Source organism: Stegostoma tigrinum, chromosome 29, assembly GCF_030684315.1.
Source record: "Stegostoma tigrinum isolate sSteTig4 chromosome 29, sSteTig4.hap1, whole genome shotgun sequence".
In the NCBI taxonomy this organism is placed as follows: domain Eukaryota; kingdom Metazoa; phylum Chordata; class Chondrichthyes; order Orectolobiformes; family Stegostomatidae; genus Stegostoma; species Stegostoma tigrinum.
Window position 1 is genome coordinate 5,921,912 of NC_081382.1, and position 14,837 is coordinate 5,936,748.

Genomic DNA, 14,837 nt, shown 5'->3' on the forward strand with positions numbered 1-14,837 from the left:
CTGGACTTTCAGAAAGCCTTCGATAAAGTCCCACATAGGAGAGTGGTGAACAAAATTAGGGCACATGGTATTGGGGGAAAAATACTGAGTTGGATTGAAAATTGGCTGGCTGACAGGAAGCAAAGAGTAGTGATAAACGGGTCCCTTTCGGAATGGCAGGCAGTGACCAGTGGGGTACCACAAAGTTCGGTGCTGGGACCGCAGCTGTTTACGATACATATTAATGATATAGACGAAGGCATTAGAAGTAATATTATCAAATTTGCCGATGACACAAAGTTGGGTGGCAGTGTGAAATGTGAGGAGGATGTTATGACAATACAGGGTGACTTGGACAGGCTAGGTGAGTGGACAGATGCATGGCAGATGCAGTTTAATGTGGATAAATGTGTAGTTATACACTTTGGTGGCAAGAACAGGAAGGCAGATTACTATCTCAATGGAGTCAAGTTAGGTAAAGGGGAAGAACAACGAGATCTAGGTGTTCTTGTACATTAGTCAATGAAAGCAAGCATGCAGGTACAGCAGGTAGTGAAGAAAGCTAATGGCATGCTGGCCTTCATCACAAGAGGAATTGAGTATAGGAGCAAAGAGGTCCTTCTGCAGCTGTACAGGGCCCTGGTGAGACTGCACCTGGAGTATTGTGTGCAGTTTTGGTCTCCCAATTTGAGGAAGTACATTCTTGCTATTGAGGGAGTGCAGCGTAGGTTCACAAGGTCAATTCCCGGAATGGCGGGACTATCGTAGGTCGAAAGATTGGAGCGACTGGGCTTGTATACTCTTGAGTTTAGAAGGATGAGAGGGGATCTGATTGAGACGTATAAGATTATTAAGGGGTTGGACACTGTGTTTCCGCTGATGGGTGAGTCCAGGACCAGAGGACACAGTTTAAAAATAAGGGGTAGGCCATTTAGAACAGAGTTGAGGAAAAACTTCTTCACCCAGAGAGTGGTGGATATATGGAATGCTCTGCCCCAGAAGGCAGTGGAGGCCAAATCTCTGGATGCTTTCAAGAAAGAGTTAGACAGAGCTCTTAAAGATAGTGGAATCAAGGGTTATGGGGATAAGGCAGGAACAGGATACTGATTGTGGATGATCAGCCATGATCATAATGAATGGTGGTGCTGGCTCGAAGGGCCGAATGGCCTACTCCAGCACCTATTGTCTATTGTATCTCTGCTTAGGAATTCTTCATAGTAATGTCCTGGGCACAACCATCTTCAGGTGCTTCACCAACGATCTTCCCCCGATCAGGAGGCCAGAAGTGGGGATATTCCCTGATGATTGTACCACTGTTCAACGTCATTCATGACTCCTAACTCATCATTTGACTCCCCAGAGCCTATCCACCATGTACAAAGCATTAGTCAGGAATGTGATAGAATATTCTCTTATTACCTGGATGAGTGCCGCTCCAACAACAGCAAGAAGCTAGACTCCATCCATGACAAAAGCAGCCTACTTGCTCCATAGGCATCCAGTCCCTCTACCACTGATGCTCAGCAGACTGTACCATCTACAATATACACTTTCAAAATTCACTGTAGCATCAAATCACTGTACAATATTCTTAGACAGCATCTTCCAAATCCATGATCAATCTATCTAAAAGGACAAGGACAGCAGATATATGGAACACCACCAACTGTAAGTTCCCCTCCAAGCTACTCCCCATCACTCACTTGGAAATACATTGCTATTCTTCCTGAATCTTTGGGTCAAAATCCTGGAATTTCCTCCCTAATGCCATTAATGTCTACCTACATCATATAAACTGCAGCATTTGAAGACAGATCACCTGCACCTTCTCAAGACTGACAAGAGATGAGCAATAAATGATGGCACAGCCAGTGAAACCCGTGTTAATTTGAAAAAAAAAACAAGATGTAGGGGCAGCAGTATGGTATTTAGTCCACTGAGTCTGCTCCACTACTCTGAGATTATAAATGGCTTAACCAATAATCCTCAATTTCACTTTCCTGCCTTTTTCTCACAACACTTCATTCCTAACTGATTAGAAATCTGTGCATCTCAGCCTTGAATATGTTTAAGATGACCAAGTCTCAACAGCCCTCTGCAGTGAAGAATTCTACAGCTTCAATACCCACTGAAAAGACATTCTTCATCACTGTCTTAATTGGGTGATCCCTTACCGTTACATCATGCCCTCTGGTCCTAGAGTCTTCCACAAAGGGAGATAACCTTTCCCTATTTTCCCTGTCAAGTCACCTGAAAATCTTATATGTTTCAATAAAGTAGCATCTACAATGTCTCATTCTTCTAAACACCAATGAGTACAGGGCCAACCTACTCAACCTGTCATCATACAACAGTCCCTTCACACCCAGGGTCAAGATGATGAACTTACTGTGACTGTCAATAGTGGTAGTACGTCTTTCCATAAGGGGCCCCAAACGGTTCCCTTTATTCCAGATGTGGTCTGACTAGAGCCTCGTATCATTTTAGCGAAACCTCTCATATTCTATTTCCTTTGAAATAAAGGCCAATATTCTATTTACCTTCTCTACTATCTGCTGAACTTGGATACTTGCTTTTGAGACTCATGCACTAGGGCTCCCAAATCCGTGTCTGCAGCTCACTGCAGACTTTCCCCATTTAAGTAACATGGAGCTGTTCTATTCTTGCGGCAAAACTGTAACCTCACTTGTTCCACCTATTTCACCTGCCAACTTTCTGCCACTCGCTCAATCTGTATGTATCCCTTAGCACTGTCATCCTCATCACTTGACTTCCCACCCATTTTTGTGTAATCTGCAAATGTGGCTATAGCACATTCACTTTCCTTATTCAAGTCTTGAGTATATATATTTATGCATATCATATACATATAATTTTGGCCCCAGCACTGATCCTTGCAGAACTCCAGTCGTTACAGGTTGCCACGTGAATAGGTAGCCAACTTAGTTTGATTCAGTACTTGAAAATACTATTTGCAATAGAGTTCAAGTTGAGTGTTTTAAGGAGTTAAGCGAAGTAAGAAAAGAGGTACTTTCTTGGTTTTGCCTAAACAAAGCAGTTGGTTGGTGAGTAATTCCAGTCTTTAAGAACTTTGACTTTATGTGTGGGACTCTAGTCTTGTTTTCTTTCTTGTAAGGAATTTTTATTCTCGTAAGGAGTAAGACAGATAAAAATGCCTACAATAAAAGGTAAGCAGCAGGGGTCCGAATAAGAGATGGAAAATCATGTGTTGAATTGCTGCTGTAACTTGTGAGAACTGGACACCAACGTCATTCAGAATGAACACACCTGTAGCCTATGTTTGCAGCTGGAGCAACTTTGGATCACAGTTGCTGGAGTCTGGGCTGCAGGCATTACGCCACATGGATGTAGTGTGCATAAATTCAGTGGTCACAGACAGAAGTGTGTGACTACAGATGAGACAGGTTTGAAAGGATAGCTCTTGAACAGGCCCTGTAATAGTACAACAGTTTTGAGGTTCTTGCAAGCTAGATTGATGAGAGTGGGGACTGCAGAGTTGAAAAGTGAACAGACCACAGCACCATGGTAGAGGAAACAATTTCAAAGTGGGGAGGCAACAGGAATATGGCAGAGGTAGCAGATAGATATTGTTCTCTGCATTTGTGTACATTACCGCAGTCATGCCGGCCCAGCACCAGAATTGGGGACATTTCCTCAGGGCTAAGGATGGCAAGAGCTGCGATTCAGTTGTTATGTCCCTATCAGCAAGGAGGGGACGTTGAGAAGTCTTTGGCAGTTAGGATCAAGGAAAACCCTAAAGCTTTCTATAGGTATGTCAGGAATAAATAATGACTACAGTAAGATTAGGGCCAATCAAGGAGAGTAGTGGGAAGTTGGGCGTGGCGTCTGATAAGATAGGACAGGCGCTAAATGAACATTTTTCGTTAATATTCACACAGGAAAAAGACAATGTTGTCGCGGAGAATACTGAGATACAGGCTGTTAGACTAGGCGGGATTAAGGTTCATAAAGAGAAGTGTTAGCAATTCTGGAAATTGTGAAAATAGATAAGTCCCCTGGGCCGGATGGGATTTAACCTCAGATTCTCTAGGAAGCTAGGGAGGAGACTGCAGAGCCTTTGGCTTTGATCGTTTTGTCATCACTGTCTCCGGGAATTGTGCCAGAAGACTGGAGGATAGCGAATGTTGTCCCCTTGTTCAAGAAGGGGAACAGAGACAACCCTGGTAATTATAGACCAGTGAGCCTTACTTTGGTTGTGGCTAAAGGGTTGGAAAGGATTATAAGAGATATGATTTATAATAATCTAGAAAGGAATGATTAGGGATAGTCTACACGGTTTTGCGAAGGGTAGGTCATGCCTCACAAACCATATTGAATTCTTTGAGAAGATGAGCAAACAGGTGGATGAGGGTAAAACGGTTTATGTGATGTATATGGATTTCTGTAAAGCATTTGATAAGGTTCCCCACGGTAGGCCATTGCAGAAAATACTGAGGCATCAGATTGAGGGTGATTTAGCAGCTTGGATCAGAAAATGACTAGCTGTAAGAAGACAGAGGGCGGTGGTTAATGCGAAGTGTTCATCCTGGAGTTCAGTTACTAGTGGTGTACCACGAGGATCTGTTTTGGGGCCACTGCTGTTTGTCATTTTTATAAATGACCTAGATGAGGACGTAGAAGGATGGGTTGGTAAATTTGCGGATGACACTACAGTCGGTAGAGTTGTGGATAGTGCGGAATGATGTTGCAGGTTTCAGAGGGACACAGATAAGCTGCAGAGTTGGGCTGAGAGGTGGCAAATGGAGTTTAATGCGGAAAAGTGTGAGGTGATTCACTTTGGAAGGGGTAACAGGAATACATAGTACTGGGCTAACAATAAGATTCTTGGTAGTGTGGATGAGCAGAGAGATCCCTGTAAGTTTCCACCCAGGTTGATAGGGTTAAGAAGGCGTACGGTGTGTTAGGTTTTATTGGTAGAGGGACTGAGTTTCGGAGCCATGAGGTCATGGTGCAGCTGTACAAAACTCTGGTGCAGCCGCATTTGGAGTATTGATTACAGTTCTGGTTGCTGCATTATAGGAAGGACGTGGAAGCACTAGAAAGGGTGCAGAGGAGATTTACCAGGATGTTGCCTGGTATGGAGGGAAGGTCTTATAAGGAAAGGCTGAGGGACCTGAGGCTGTTTTCATTTCAGAGAAGGTGGTTAAGAAGTGACTTAATAGAGACATACAAGATGATCAGAGGATTAGATAGGGTGCACAATGAGAACCTTTTTCCTCAGATAGTGATGGCTAGCATGAGGGGACATAGCTTTAAATTGAGGGGTGGTAGATACAGGGAAGATGTCAGAGGCAGGGTCTTTATTCAGAGAGTTAGTAAGGGCGTGTAATGCCCTGCCTGCAACAGTAGTCGACTTGCCAACTTGAAGGGCATTTAAATGGTCATTGGATAAACATGTGGATGATAATGGAATACTGTAGGTTAGATGGGCTTCAGCTTGGTTTCATAGGTTGGCGAAACACCGAGGATCGAAGGGCCTGTACTGCACTGTAATGTTCTATCAATATCTTGACATTGTTAGAACTAAAAAGGAGGGTCTGCTGAAAGATTTTGAACAATTAGAAGCTGAATTACAAAGGAGAATTTCTAAAATAATAAATTTGGGATTACTGCCTGAGCCATGGGCAAACTGACAAGGAAAATAAAGTCAAGCAATTAATTATACGGCTCACACATTTGTTGGAAAAAAACAGGATTTAGTTTATTCAGGATAACAAGGTGTAGAGCTGGATGAACACAGGTCAAGCAGCATCAGAGGAGCAGGAAAGCTGATGTTTCAGGCTGTGACCCTTCTTCAGAAATAGGGGAGGGGAAGGGGGTTCTGAAATAAATACGGAGAGAGGGGGAGGCGGATAGAAGATGGATAGAGGAGAAGATAGGTGGTGAGGACAAGTTCAGCTAGGTGGATGAGGGTGTCAGGGAGGGCACGGGCGCCAGTACTAGGGGAGAAAGGAGCTGCTCTGCTGAGATGGGCTTCCCTCAAACAATGCCAGGACTAATATCCTGGTGAATGAAATACCTCGGGCTCCAGACAGGGCTTTAACCTAAGGGGGAGGTGAGAAAGAGGTTTGTAAATAGGGGATACATTGTTATATTCTTTTGCTTTATAAGCCATGATGCAGGATTGTTATTTAGATAATGATACCCCGAGTGGGACAAGAAGGCCATCATGCAAACATTAAAAAGCAGCATACAGGATCAAAGAGAGATAGAAAAATGACTCTTTACTTGAATGCACGTAGTACTTGGAACAAAATATACTGATTAACTGTACAAATTGAGGTTAACCAGTATAATCTTATAGCCATTTGGACACATGGATACAAATAAATAAAAGCAGGTGCTAAATACTCGGGAGTATGTGACGTTTCAAAAAGGCAGGCAACACTTAGAACATTATTTTGGTCCCTTTAACTAAGGAAAGATATAGTAGCATTGGAACCACTCAGAAGAAGGTCCACTGGGTCCATACCAGATATGGAGGCATTTTCTTCTGTGGAGAAATTGAATAGGCTAAGCCTATATCTATTGGAATTTAGAAGAATGAGAGGCAACTTATGGAAACAGACATGATTCTTAGGGGCCCTGAGAAGGCATATATGGAGCTACTGTTTCCCCTTCTAGGAGAGTCTAGGAAAATGACGGCAAAATCTCCGAGTAAGTCATCACTCATTTAAGACACAGATGAGAATGAATTATGTTTCACTTAGAGGGTAGTGAACCCTGTGGAATTCTTCACTATGGAGACTGTGATTCAGAATATTCAAGGTTGAGATAGATAGATTTTTAATCAATATGGGAATCAAGGGTATGAAAGCAGGTCAGTAGAGTCGAATATTATCCAATCAGCCATGATCTCACTGAATGATGGAGAAGACACAATAGGTGAAACTACCTACTTTCTGCTCCTACATCCTATGGTCTTATGGATGACATCAAGATAACCTGATACATGTAAATCCAAATTTACACGGTATTCTGTGACAGAATCCATGGTTTTGAAGCTTGTATTTTTGAGACTGGATTAATTTTAAAAAACAAACCTGAGAAATGAAACTGAGTTCTGAAGAAAAGTGAGACTGAAACAAGATTGGAAACCAAACTGGTTGCAAGTACAAAAACACAATTAGGTCTGAGGTAATGGTAGCAGTAGAGCAGTGCATGCAAGCTGCAGAAGATGGATGTCAGAACTAGAAGTTCAGAATAGGCTACTATACTGTGCTGCAGCTATTTTTGTTTCTTGAAGATTGAATTGGTAGTTGTATGCCATCCGGACATTTTATAACAGAACTGAAGAGGTGTTGAAGACCAATGCCTAATTTGGTGAAGACTTGGAGAACTCCCACGGAACATGGTTACTGTTGGCTGAAGATCAGGCTAAATCCATCAGGCACTATGCATAAAGCTCTGCGCCACAATACCATATGAGCTCCATTGTTTTCAGTCCACAACTTCACACTGTCTCAGGAAACTGTATTATGTGGGCACACACCTGCAGTTACTTGTCAAGGTAGAGCCTCCTTCTTTGTAGCTAAGTATTCCGTTTATAATGACTGTGTGTGCTTTCGATACTCCCTGGGGGACTGCATAAAACTGTCTCTCTCACCTCTTTCTGTCTAGTCTGGACTTACTGTTCACCCAGTTTCTTCCTAATCTCATGCTAAGATCCATAAGTTTAAGGGTATCTGCTATTGGGGGTGCACTTATAAGAAATGACTGTGCTCTGCTATCTGTTTCATAAGTGCCCTGATGCCATTCCAGAACCCTGGCATGCCCCTTTCACATCAGTACCTGTGGGAGACACAAGACAAAAATATGAGAATAAATCTTTTAAATACTCACAATCAAACACGAGCCTGGCTCTGCAAAGATCATAATTTTAAAATATTTCCTCCCTGTTCAAGTCCAATCAACCTTCCTGGCAGGAGTAAAAATCAAGGAGTCCTAACTGACCTTGCAGGGTGAATCATGCCGCAGATGTTTGCTGATTTCATTTGATACACTGAAAAATCATTGAAAGAAACAAAATACGGCTTTCAATTTTGGAAAAAAAAGTCAGAAATACCCAGTACGTCTGGCAGCATATGTAAAGATAGTAACAGAGCTGTCATCAGGGCACTTATGAAAGAGCAACAATTTCAGGAATGCTAAATATCTTGGGGGATTTCTGCAATGTTGGGTGAACATGAAGGATGAAGGATTAAATTTTATTTGGAATCCATACAGAATAAGTCAGAACTGGAGATAGTTGCAGAAGGAGAAACAAATGTGCAAGTTAATTTTCATAGAAAACTGATCAAATATACGGGAAACAGAAACTAATAAAGCTGAACAAGACAAAAGAAGTAAACAGAAATCCCATGTGAGAGAAGAGCAGAACATCTTCAAGGTGGGTATTGCTGGAATAGAAGGACGATAAATTAAACAGCAAAAGCGTGATGATGTATAGGATAAGTTTACAGATACATAATCCTGAAAGTGAAGCAGAGTACTAAAGTTTAGGAAAGAACTCCTGGATAGGGCAAACAGGTTAAATATGAGTGCTACATAGTTATGTTGGAGCATGCATTGTGAAAATTTATAACAGACCTAATTTAAATATCTTCAAGACCTCATTTCTCAATTCTCTCTATCGTCCTCTCACCCTACAACCTCCTGTAAAACCCATGGGTTCATCTGATTGGCCTTTGTGTTTGCAGCATTCTCTACTTCACCCCTTCATTTATAGCTGGATTTACAAACAATTTCCTTCAATCCCTCAACTCCTTTCAAACTAAGTGACTCACCCTAACATCTACCTCTTCAGTAAACTTTTTGATCACCCCTTCTATAACCTGCTTTGCTTGAAATTGCTATTTGCCTATGAAGCACTTTGGGATGTTGTTCTGTGTTATGATGATTTATAAATGCAAACTTGGCAAAACAGAGCCAAAACACATTTTGCATCAAAATGAGCCATGCAGTTTTCAGATAACTTTAAAAGCTTCCTGTACCATAGATACTGTTGAGATTGAGCATTTTAATGCACTTTCCAAGACAGAGGGGCATACAAATAGTTCACTTTATTTGATGAAAATTGGGTCATTCTGAAACAATGTAGTAGCTTTCATGAAGAACTGATACATGAAAAAACTTCATTCTAAGTAGAATTGAAGTACTTGAGATAAATCTTTCAAAGGTAAGATAATCAAGAATCAAAGTTCATAAATCCACCTACCATGTTGTAATTGACATACACAGACACTTATACCCCTAACACAGTATGAGGCAACCTCCAACTGAATCTATTCAGGACACTTTTAGATTTTAAGCGAAGCATTCAGGATTCTGTTCCACAGATTCAGTTTACCCATGTCTCCGACACCGTTATTGGAATTAATATATTCTTCCAAATTATGCATTTGAATCCAGTTCTTCATTAATTCATTGACTTTTTGGAGTATCAACAAGTGATCAAAGCATTAGCTTAACATGTTCAATTAATCATCCAAATCATTCACCTAATTTATGCTTTCAGACGGTTTATATATAAATACTGGCAGAGATTTTGGTACCTTATGTATAATGGAAACTTCGTTGCTTTCGGGAAAATCACATATTTTGGAATGAAAATGAAAAACGATGGAAATCACGTCGCGGGTCACTTCAGTAAAGTTTTCCTTTAATCAGAAATTGTGACTTTTCTTTTCACCTTTACAGATTTCCAACATCTACAGTATTCCCTTTCGTTTTGTTCGCCCCTAAAACAACCAAATGATCCATTCTGGATAAACTTCACGGATAATTTATCTGAGCTAACAAGTGCTTCTCGGGGCACGAGCGGATTCCACGCAGGCATATACTCCGTCCAGGATTTTTACCGATTTCACCGAAAACGTAAAGCCGAGGCCTTGTGGCATCCTCCACCCTCCTGAGCGGGAAGGATCCCAAGTAGGCCAGCCCGCTCGCTCTCCCTCGTGGCTTCAGCCTCGGGGACAGACGAATTTCTCACGCCCTCACACACATTTCACAATGACTTAACCACGAGCTACGGTTCTACATCAATTACATTGGCAACGATTGTATGGTTAAAGGTATTTTCTTAAACGGTGGCGCCCTTGTTGGGTTGCCCGATTCTCACTGTCCCAGAGCACCCGCACAGAACATGGCCGCCGCCCTGCTTCCCTCCAACAAGCTCACCTCAGGTACCCTTACCAAGCCAAACGATTGAACCACCAACATCCAAGCAGCCTTGGAGAGGGTGGAGTTTTACCCGCGACGGTATTCCTAAACCGCCAACGTCGCTCGCACTCAACCAACTATTCCGTCGGCCAAAGTACGGCCGCCCAACAACTGCCACGATCGTGCCTCGCCGCCGCCCACGACGACGAGGTCGCGCTCTACGAAGGCACACCATGCAGCCGGTGACGTTTTGGATCGCCGGCGGGGGGGGGGGGGGCGTCCAATGACATCACAGCGCATCCAGGAGCGCGCTCCGCCGGGCAAGCTAGACGCGGCCGGGGCGCCTCTTTGGCGCCCCCCAAAACCGGCTGGCCAATGAGGTCCCTGGGTTTTGGGGCACGTGGCCCAATATGACTTCACGAACCGGGTGTTTTTTCCACAGCGCGGCCTTTGCCCGAGTGTGCGGGGCCCAAGAATGGCGGCATTGCGAGGGAAACGTTTCTGCTGCGAGGCGAGCGCACCGCAGAACCTGCGGCTGTTCACTTCGCTACCGCTGAGTGAAACAGCTATCTTCTTCCAGTCTCGCAGTAAATATTTAACTAAATTTTCTGAAGAAAGGTCTCGGCCCGAAACGTCAGCCTTCCTGCTCCTCTGATTTATCCAGCTCTTTACCTTGCTGTCTCAGATTCTCCAGCATCTGCAGTTCGTACTATCGCAAATATTTAATTATTTATTTTTTATACTTAACTGATTCAGGAGCTGCTGAACCTTTTAAAAAATATTTTCATGCTGTGCCATAGTCAAAAAAGACAACCAGTCAGCACTAGAAAACTTAAACTTAGGTTATGGTCCCTCCTGGCGGCGGTCCCTCAGTAGTTGTTTCAAAGTAATCATATGCTGTTCTTCATGCTGAAAGCATAATTGAACATGTTAAGCTAATGCTTTGATCACTTGGTTTACCATCCATATCCTCAGTTCATATCAGTGTGTTGGGGGCTAATATTAAGTCATAGAGTTGTACAGCACGGAAACATACCCATGGGTCCAACTTGTCCGTGTTGGCCAGCTATCCTAAATTAATCTCATCCAATTTGGCCCTTATTTCTCTAAACCCTTCCTCTTCATATACCCATCCAGATGTCTTTTAAATGTAATTGTAGCAGCCTCCACCACTTTGTCTGGGAGCTGATTCCACACACGCACCACCCTCTAGGTGAAAATTTTATCCCTTTGGTCCCTTTTATGTATTTCCTCTCTCACCTTAAACCTTTGCTCTGTAATTCTAGACTCCCCCACCCCAGGGAAAAGACCTTGACTATTCACTGTATCCATGTCCCTTGTGATTTTATAAACATCTACAAGGTCACTTCTCAGCCTACCATGCTCCAGGAAAATAGCCCCAGACTATTCAACCTCTCTCTTTAGCTAAAACTGTCCACCCTAGCGACATCTTTGTAAATCTTTCCCGAATCCTTTCAAGTTTCACAACATCTTTCCTATGGCAGGGGGACCAGAACTGCATGCAGTATTCCAAAAGTGGTCTAACCAATGTGGTGTACAGCCGCAACATGACTTCCCTTGCAGTAAGTTAGCTTGCTGTTATTCAAATGTGCTTTTTCACATTGATCATTTTAACCAGGTGAAGCACAAGAAGTTTTGTTTTGCCACCCTTTGAATCTTAAAATCAAAGGAGATCTTTAGACCATCGTGTCATGTGAACATACTAGATGATTAGTGTCACAACCTTCTCTTTCCCCAATGTTCTATACATAGTTTTTGCCAAATATTTCTCTAATTCTCTTTTTAAACAATGTTGAATCAGTCCCCAGCAAGTTTATAACATGTTCTGATCATAACAAGTCACTTTGTAAAAACAGCCTTTCCGCTCTGAACTCTTTTTCTCATGAGAGATGTTGATTTTTCCTTATTTGCAATAACAAATTCCTTCATAATTTTGGTACCTCTATTTCAATTCACTATAATATTCTCTGCTCCAGAGGGCACAACAGTCATTTTCTTCTCCAATCTGGCTATGAACAGATTCTTCCTGGGTGCTGAACAACATTAGCATTAATGAGAAAATTGGAGAAATTGCAAGAGATGAATAATGAAGAACCTCCTGATGTTGAGAGCAAAAGGTCCCATTTTCCAAACAAATTTTTGAATGGTGTGTTGTGAGTGGCAAGAGATGTATTGAATGCATTCAATCTCATCGTTAACCGATGATCTCATCTCATTGATGTGCAGTTTCTATTTCATTCAACCGTCTAGAAAATAGTTAACAACAATTCTCAGCATGCAAGCCAGAATGGTTGCTTAGTGATTCCATCTCACCACTTGATCCACCAGACCTCTATCTTGGACACCAGTCACCAACATGTCAGAGCAGACTCTGACAGTGACTGCAGTTTTGTTCATGGATCTGAGAAGATGCTTCAGAGGGACTTGTATATAGTGTCTTCTCAGATTCCTACTGCACTGCCCTGTTTTCCTTGTGAGGAAGTACCTGGAGTGAGTTGCCCCGTCACCTTGCTGCTGGTACTGAGAACAACTGGTGGAGTGATGGAATGCAGGTCAATGCATTTACCTAGGAGACACTGAGAATGCAGGACCTGGTTCTCCCTGGCATCTGGGAACCTGTCCATGGAAGCATTGAGATGCTCATAGCCAGAGGGAGCATGTTGCAAACAGCTTTGGTGCAGTCTTGCAATCTTTGAGATAGTTTGCTTAGTGCCTACAACAAACATACCTGCTGCTGCTGTCTTTTTTAATCACTCATGGGACATTGGAATAGCATCTTCTGCTACTGAGCATTGGTGATAGAGGGAATGGATGCTTGTGGATGTGGTGCCAATTAGGTGGGCTGTTTTTCCTGGCTTGTAATAAGCTTCTTGAGTGTTGTTGGAGCTGCATCCAGGCAAGTGAGGAGCATTCCATTACACTCCTGATTTGTGCTTTGTAGACTTTGGGGCTTTGGGGAGTTAAGAGGTGAGTTAATCGCTCCAGTGTTCTTAGCCTGTGACCTTCTCTGGTAGCCACTGTGTTTATGTGGCAAGCCCAGTTGAGTTTCTGGTCAATAGTAACCTCAAGAATCTTGAAAGTCAATGGACGGTTATTAGGTTGTCTATTATTGTAGATGGTCATTGCCTGGCATTTTTGTGGTGCAAATGTTATTTGCTGCTTCTCAGCCGAAGCCTGGATATTGCACACATCTTGTTGCATTTGAACATGGACTGCCTCAGTAACTGAGGAATCACAAACGGTGCTGAACATTATGCAATTATCAACAAACATCCCCACTTCTGACCTTATGATGGAGGGAAGGTCATCGATGAAGCAGCTGAAGGTGGTTGGGCTGAGGACACTATTCAGAGGAACTCCTGCAGAGTTGTCCTAGAGTTGAGATGACTGACGTCCAACAACCTCACCACCTTCTTATGTGCTAGAAATGACTCCAACCAGCAGAGATTTTGCTGTGATCCCCATTGATTCCAGTTTTGCTAGGGCTCCTTGATACTTAACACTTGGTCGAATGCCCCCTAATGTCAAGGGCTGTTATCAATCTCACCTCTCTTCTGGAAATCACCTGTTTTGTCCATGTTTCAACCCAAGGATGTAATGAGGTCAGGAGCTGAGTGACCGTGGCAGAACCCAAACTGGGCATCGTAGAGCAGATAAAAACCAAAAGAACTGTGGATGGTGTAAATCAGAGACAAAAATAGAAATTGTTGGAAAAGTTCAGGCCTGGTAGCACCTGTGGAGAGAAATCAATGTTACTGTTTCACATCGAGTAACGATTCCTCAGAACTCTGGTATTTTTTGAAATGGGACCAGAAATGTTGAAGAAGGGAAGAGTGAAGTCAGAGGTGGATCAGGTGAAGGAGAAACAGGCATGCAAAATTTGAAGCAAAATTAATAAATGTTTCCAATTCTGGACAACAGAAGGAGCCAGCACCAATGATATTGTCAATATTCTGGAATAAGAGTTGTGGGTGGGGTCACATTAGGACTGGAACAAGGAATGTTCCATGTACCCTACAAAGAAACAGGCATAATGGGGGCCCATGCATGGAACCATGGTCACCCTTCTGACCTAAAGAAAATAAGAGGAGTTAAAAGCAAAGTTGTTCAGGGTGAAGATGCACTCGGCCAGGTGGAGGAGGATCGTGATGGTTCAGGCCTTTGTTCCAGGAAGAAGCAAGAGCACTGAGGCCATCCTGGTTGGGGAGGGGTATATAAAGGGATTACGCATCCATGGTAAAGAGGAGGAGCTTGCAAACCAGAAATTCTGGAACTGGCATAGAGCATCCGTGGAATTGTGGATATAAGTAGGCAGGGACTGGGCCAGAGAGAAGAGACAGGGTGAAGGTAGGAAGAGGTGAGGTCTGTGGGCAGGAGCAGGCAGAAGCAATGGGGCTGCCTGCGCAGTCTTGTTTGTGAATTTTGAGAAGGAGATAGAAGCAAGCTGTATGGGGTTGGAGGACTATCAGTTTGGAAGCAGTTGGGGAGAGATCACCAGATGAAGTGAAGTTGGTGACCTTGGTTGAAACAATGACCTGATGTTCCATGATGGGGTCATGGTCCAGGGGGAGATAGGAGGAGATATCTGACAGCTGGTATGCTCAGCCTCTGCAGTGTAGTGGTCAGTCTGCCAG

At 43.1% G+C, this 14,837-nt stretch overlaps 1 protein-coding gene across 2 annotated transcripts in view; it reads right to left on the bottom strand.

Annotated features, from left to right (window-relative positions):
- LOC125465551 (uncharacterized) overlaps window positions 1-10,386 on the bottom strand; it is a 57,088-nt gene extending 46,702 nt beyond the window's left edge. For both annotated transcript variants that reach the window (XM_048559191.2, XM_048559190.2), the window contains exon 1: window positions 10,201-10,386. In XM_048559191.2, coding sequence (XP_048415148.1) covers window positions 10,201-10,242 — 42 coding nt within the window. In that variant the 5' untranslated portion in view covers window positions 10,243-10,386. The remainder of the gene's footprint in view (window positions 1-10,200) is intronic.
- Between the last annotated feature and the right edge of the window lie 4,451 nt (window positions 10,387-14,837).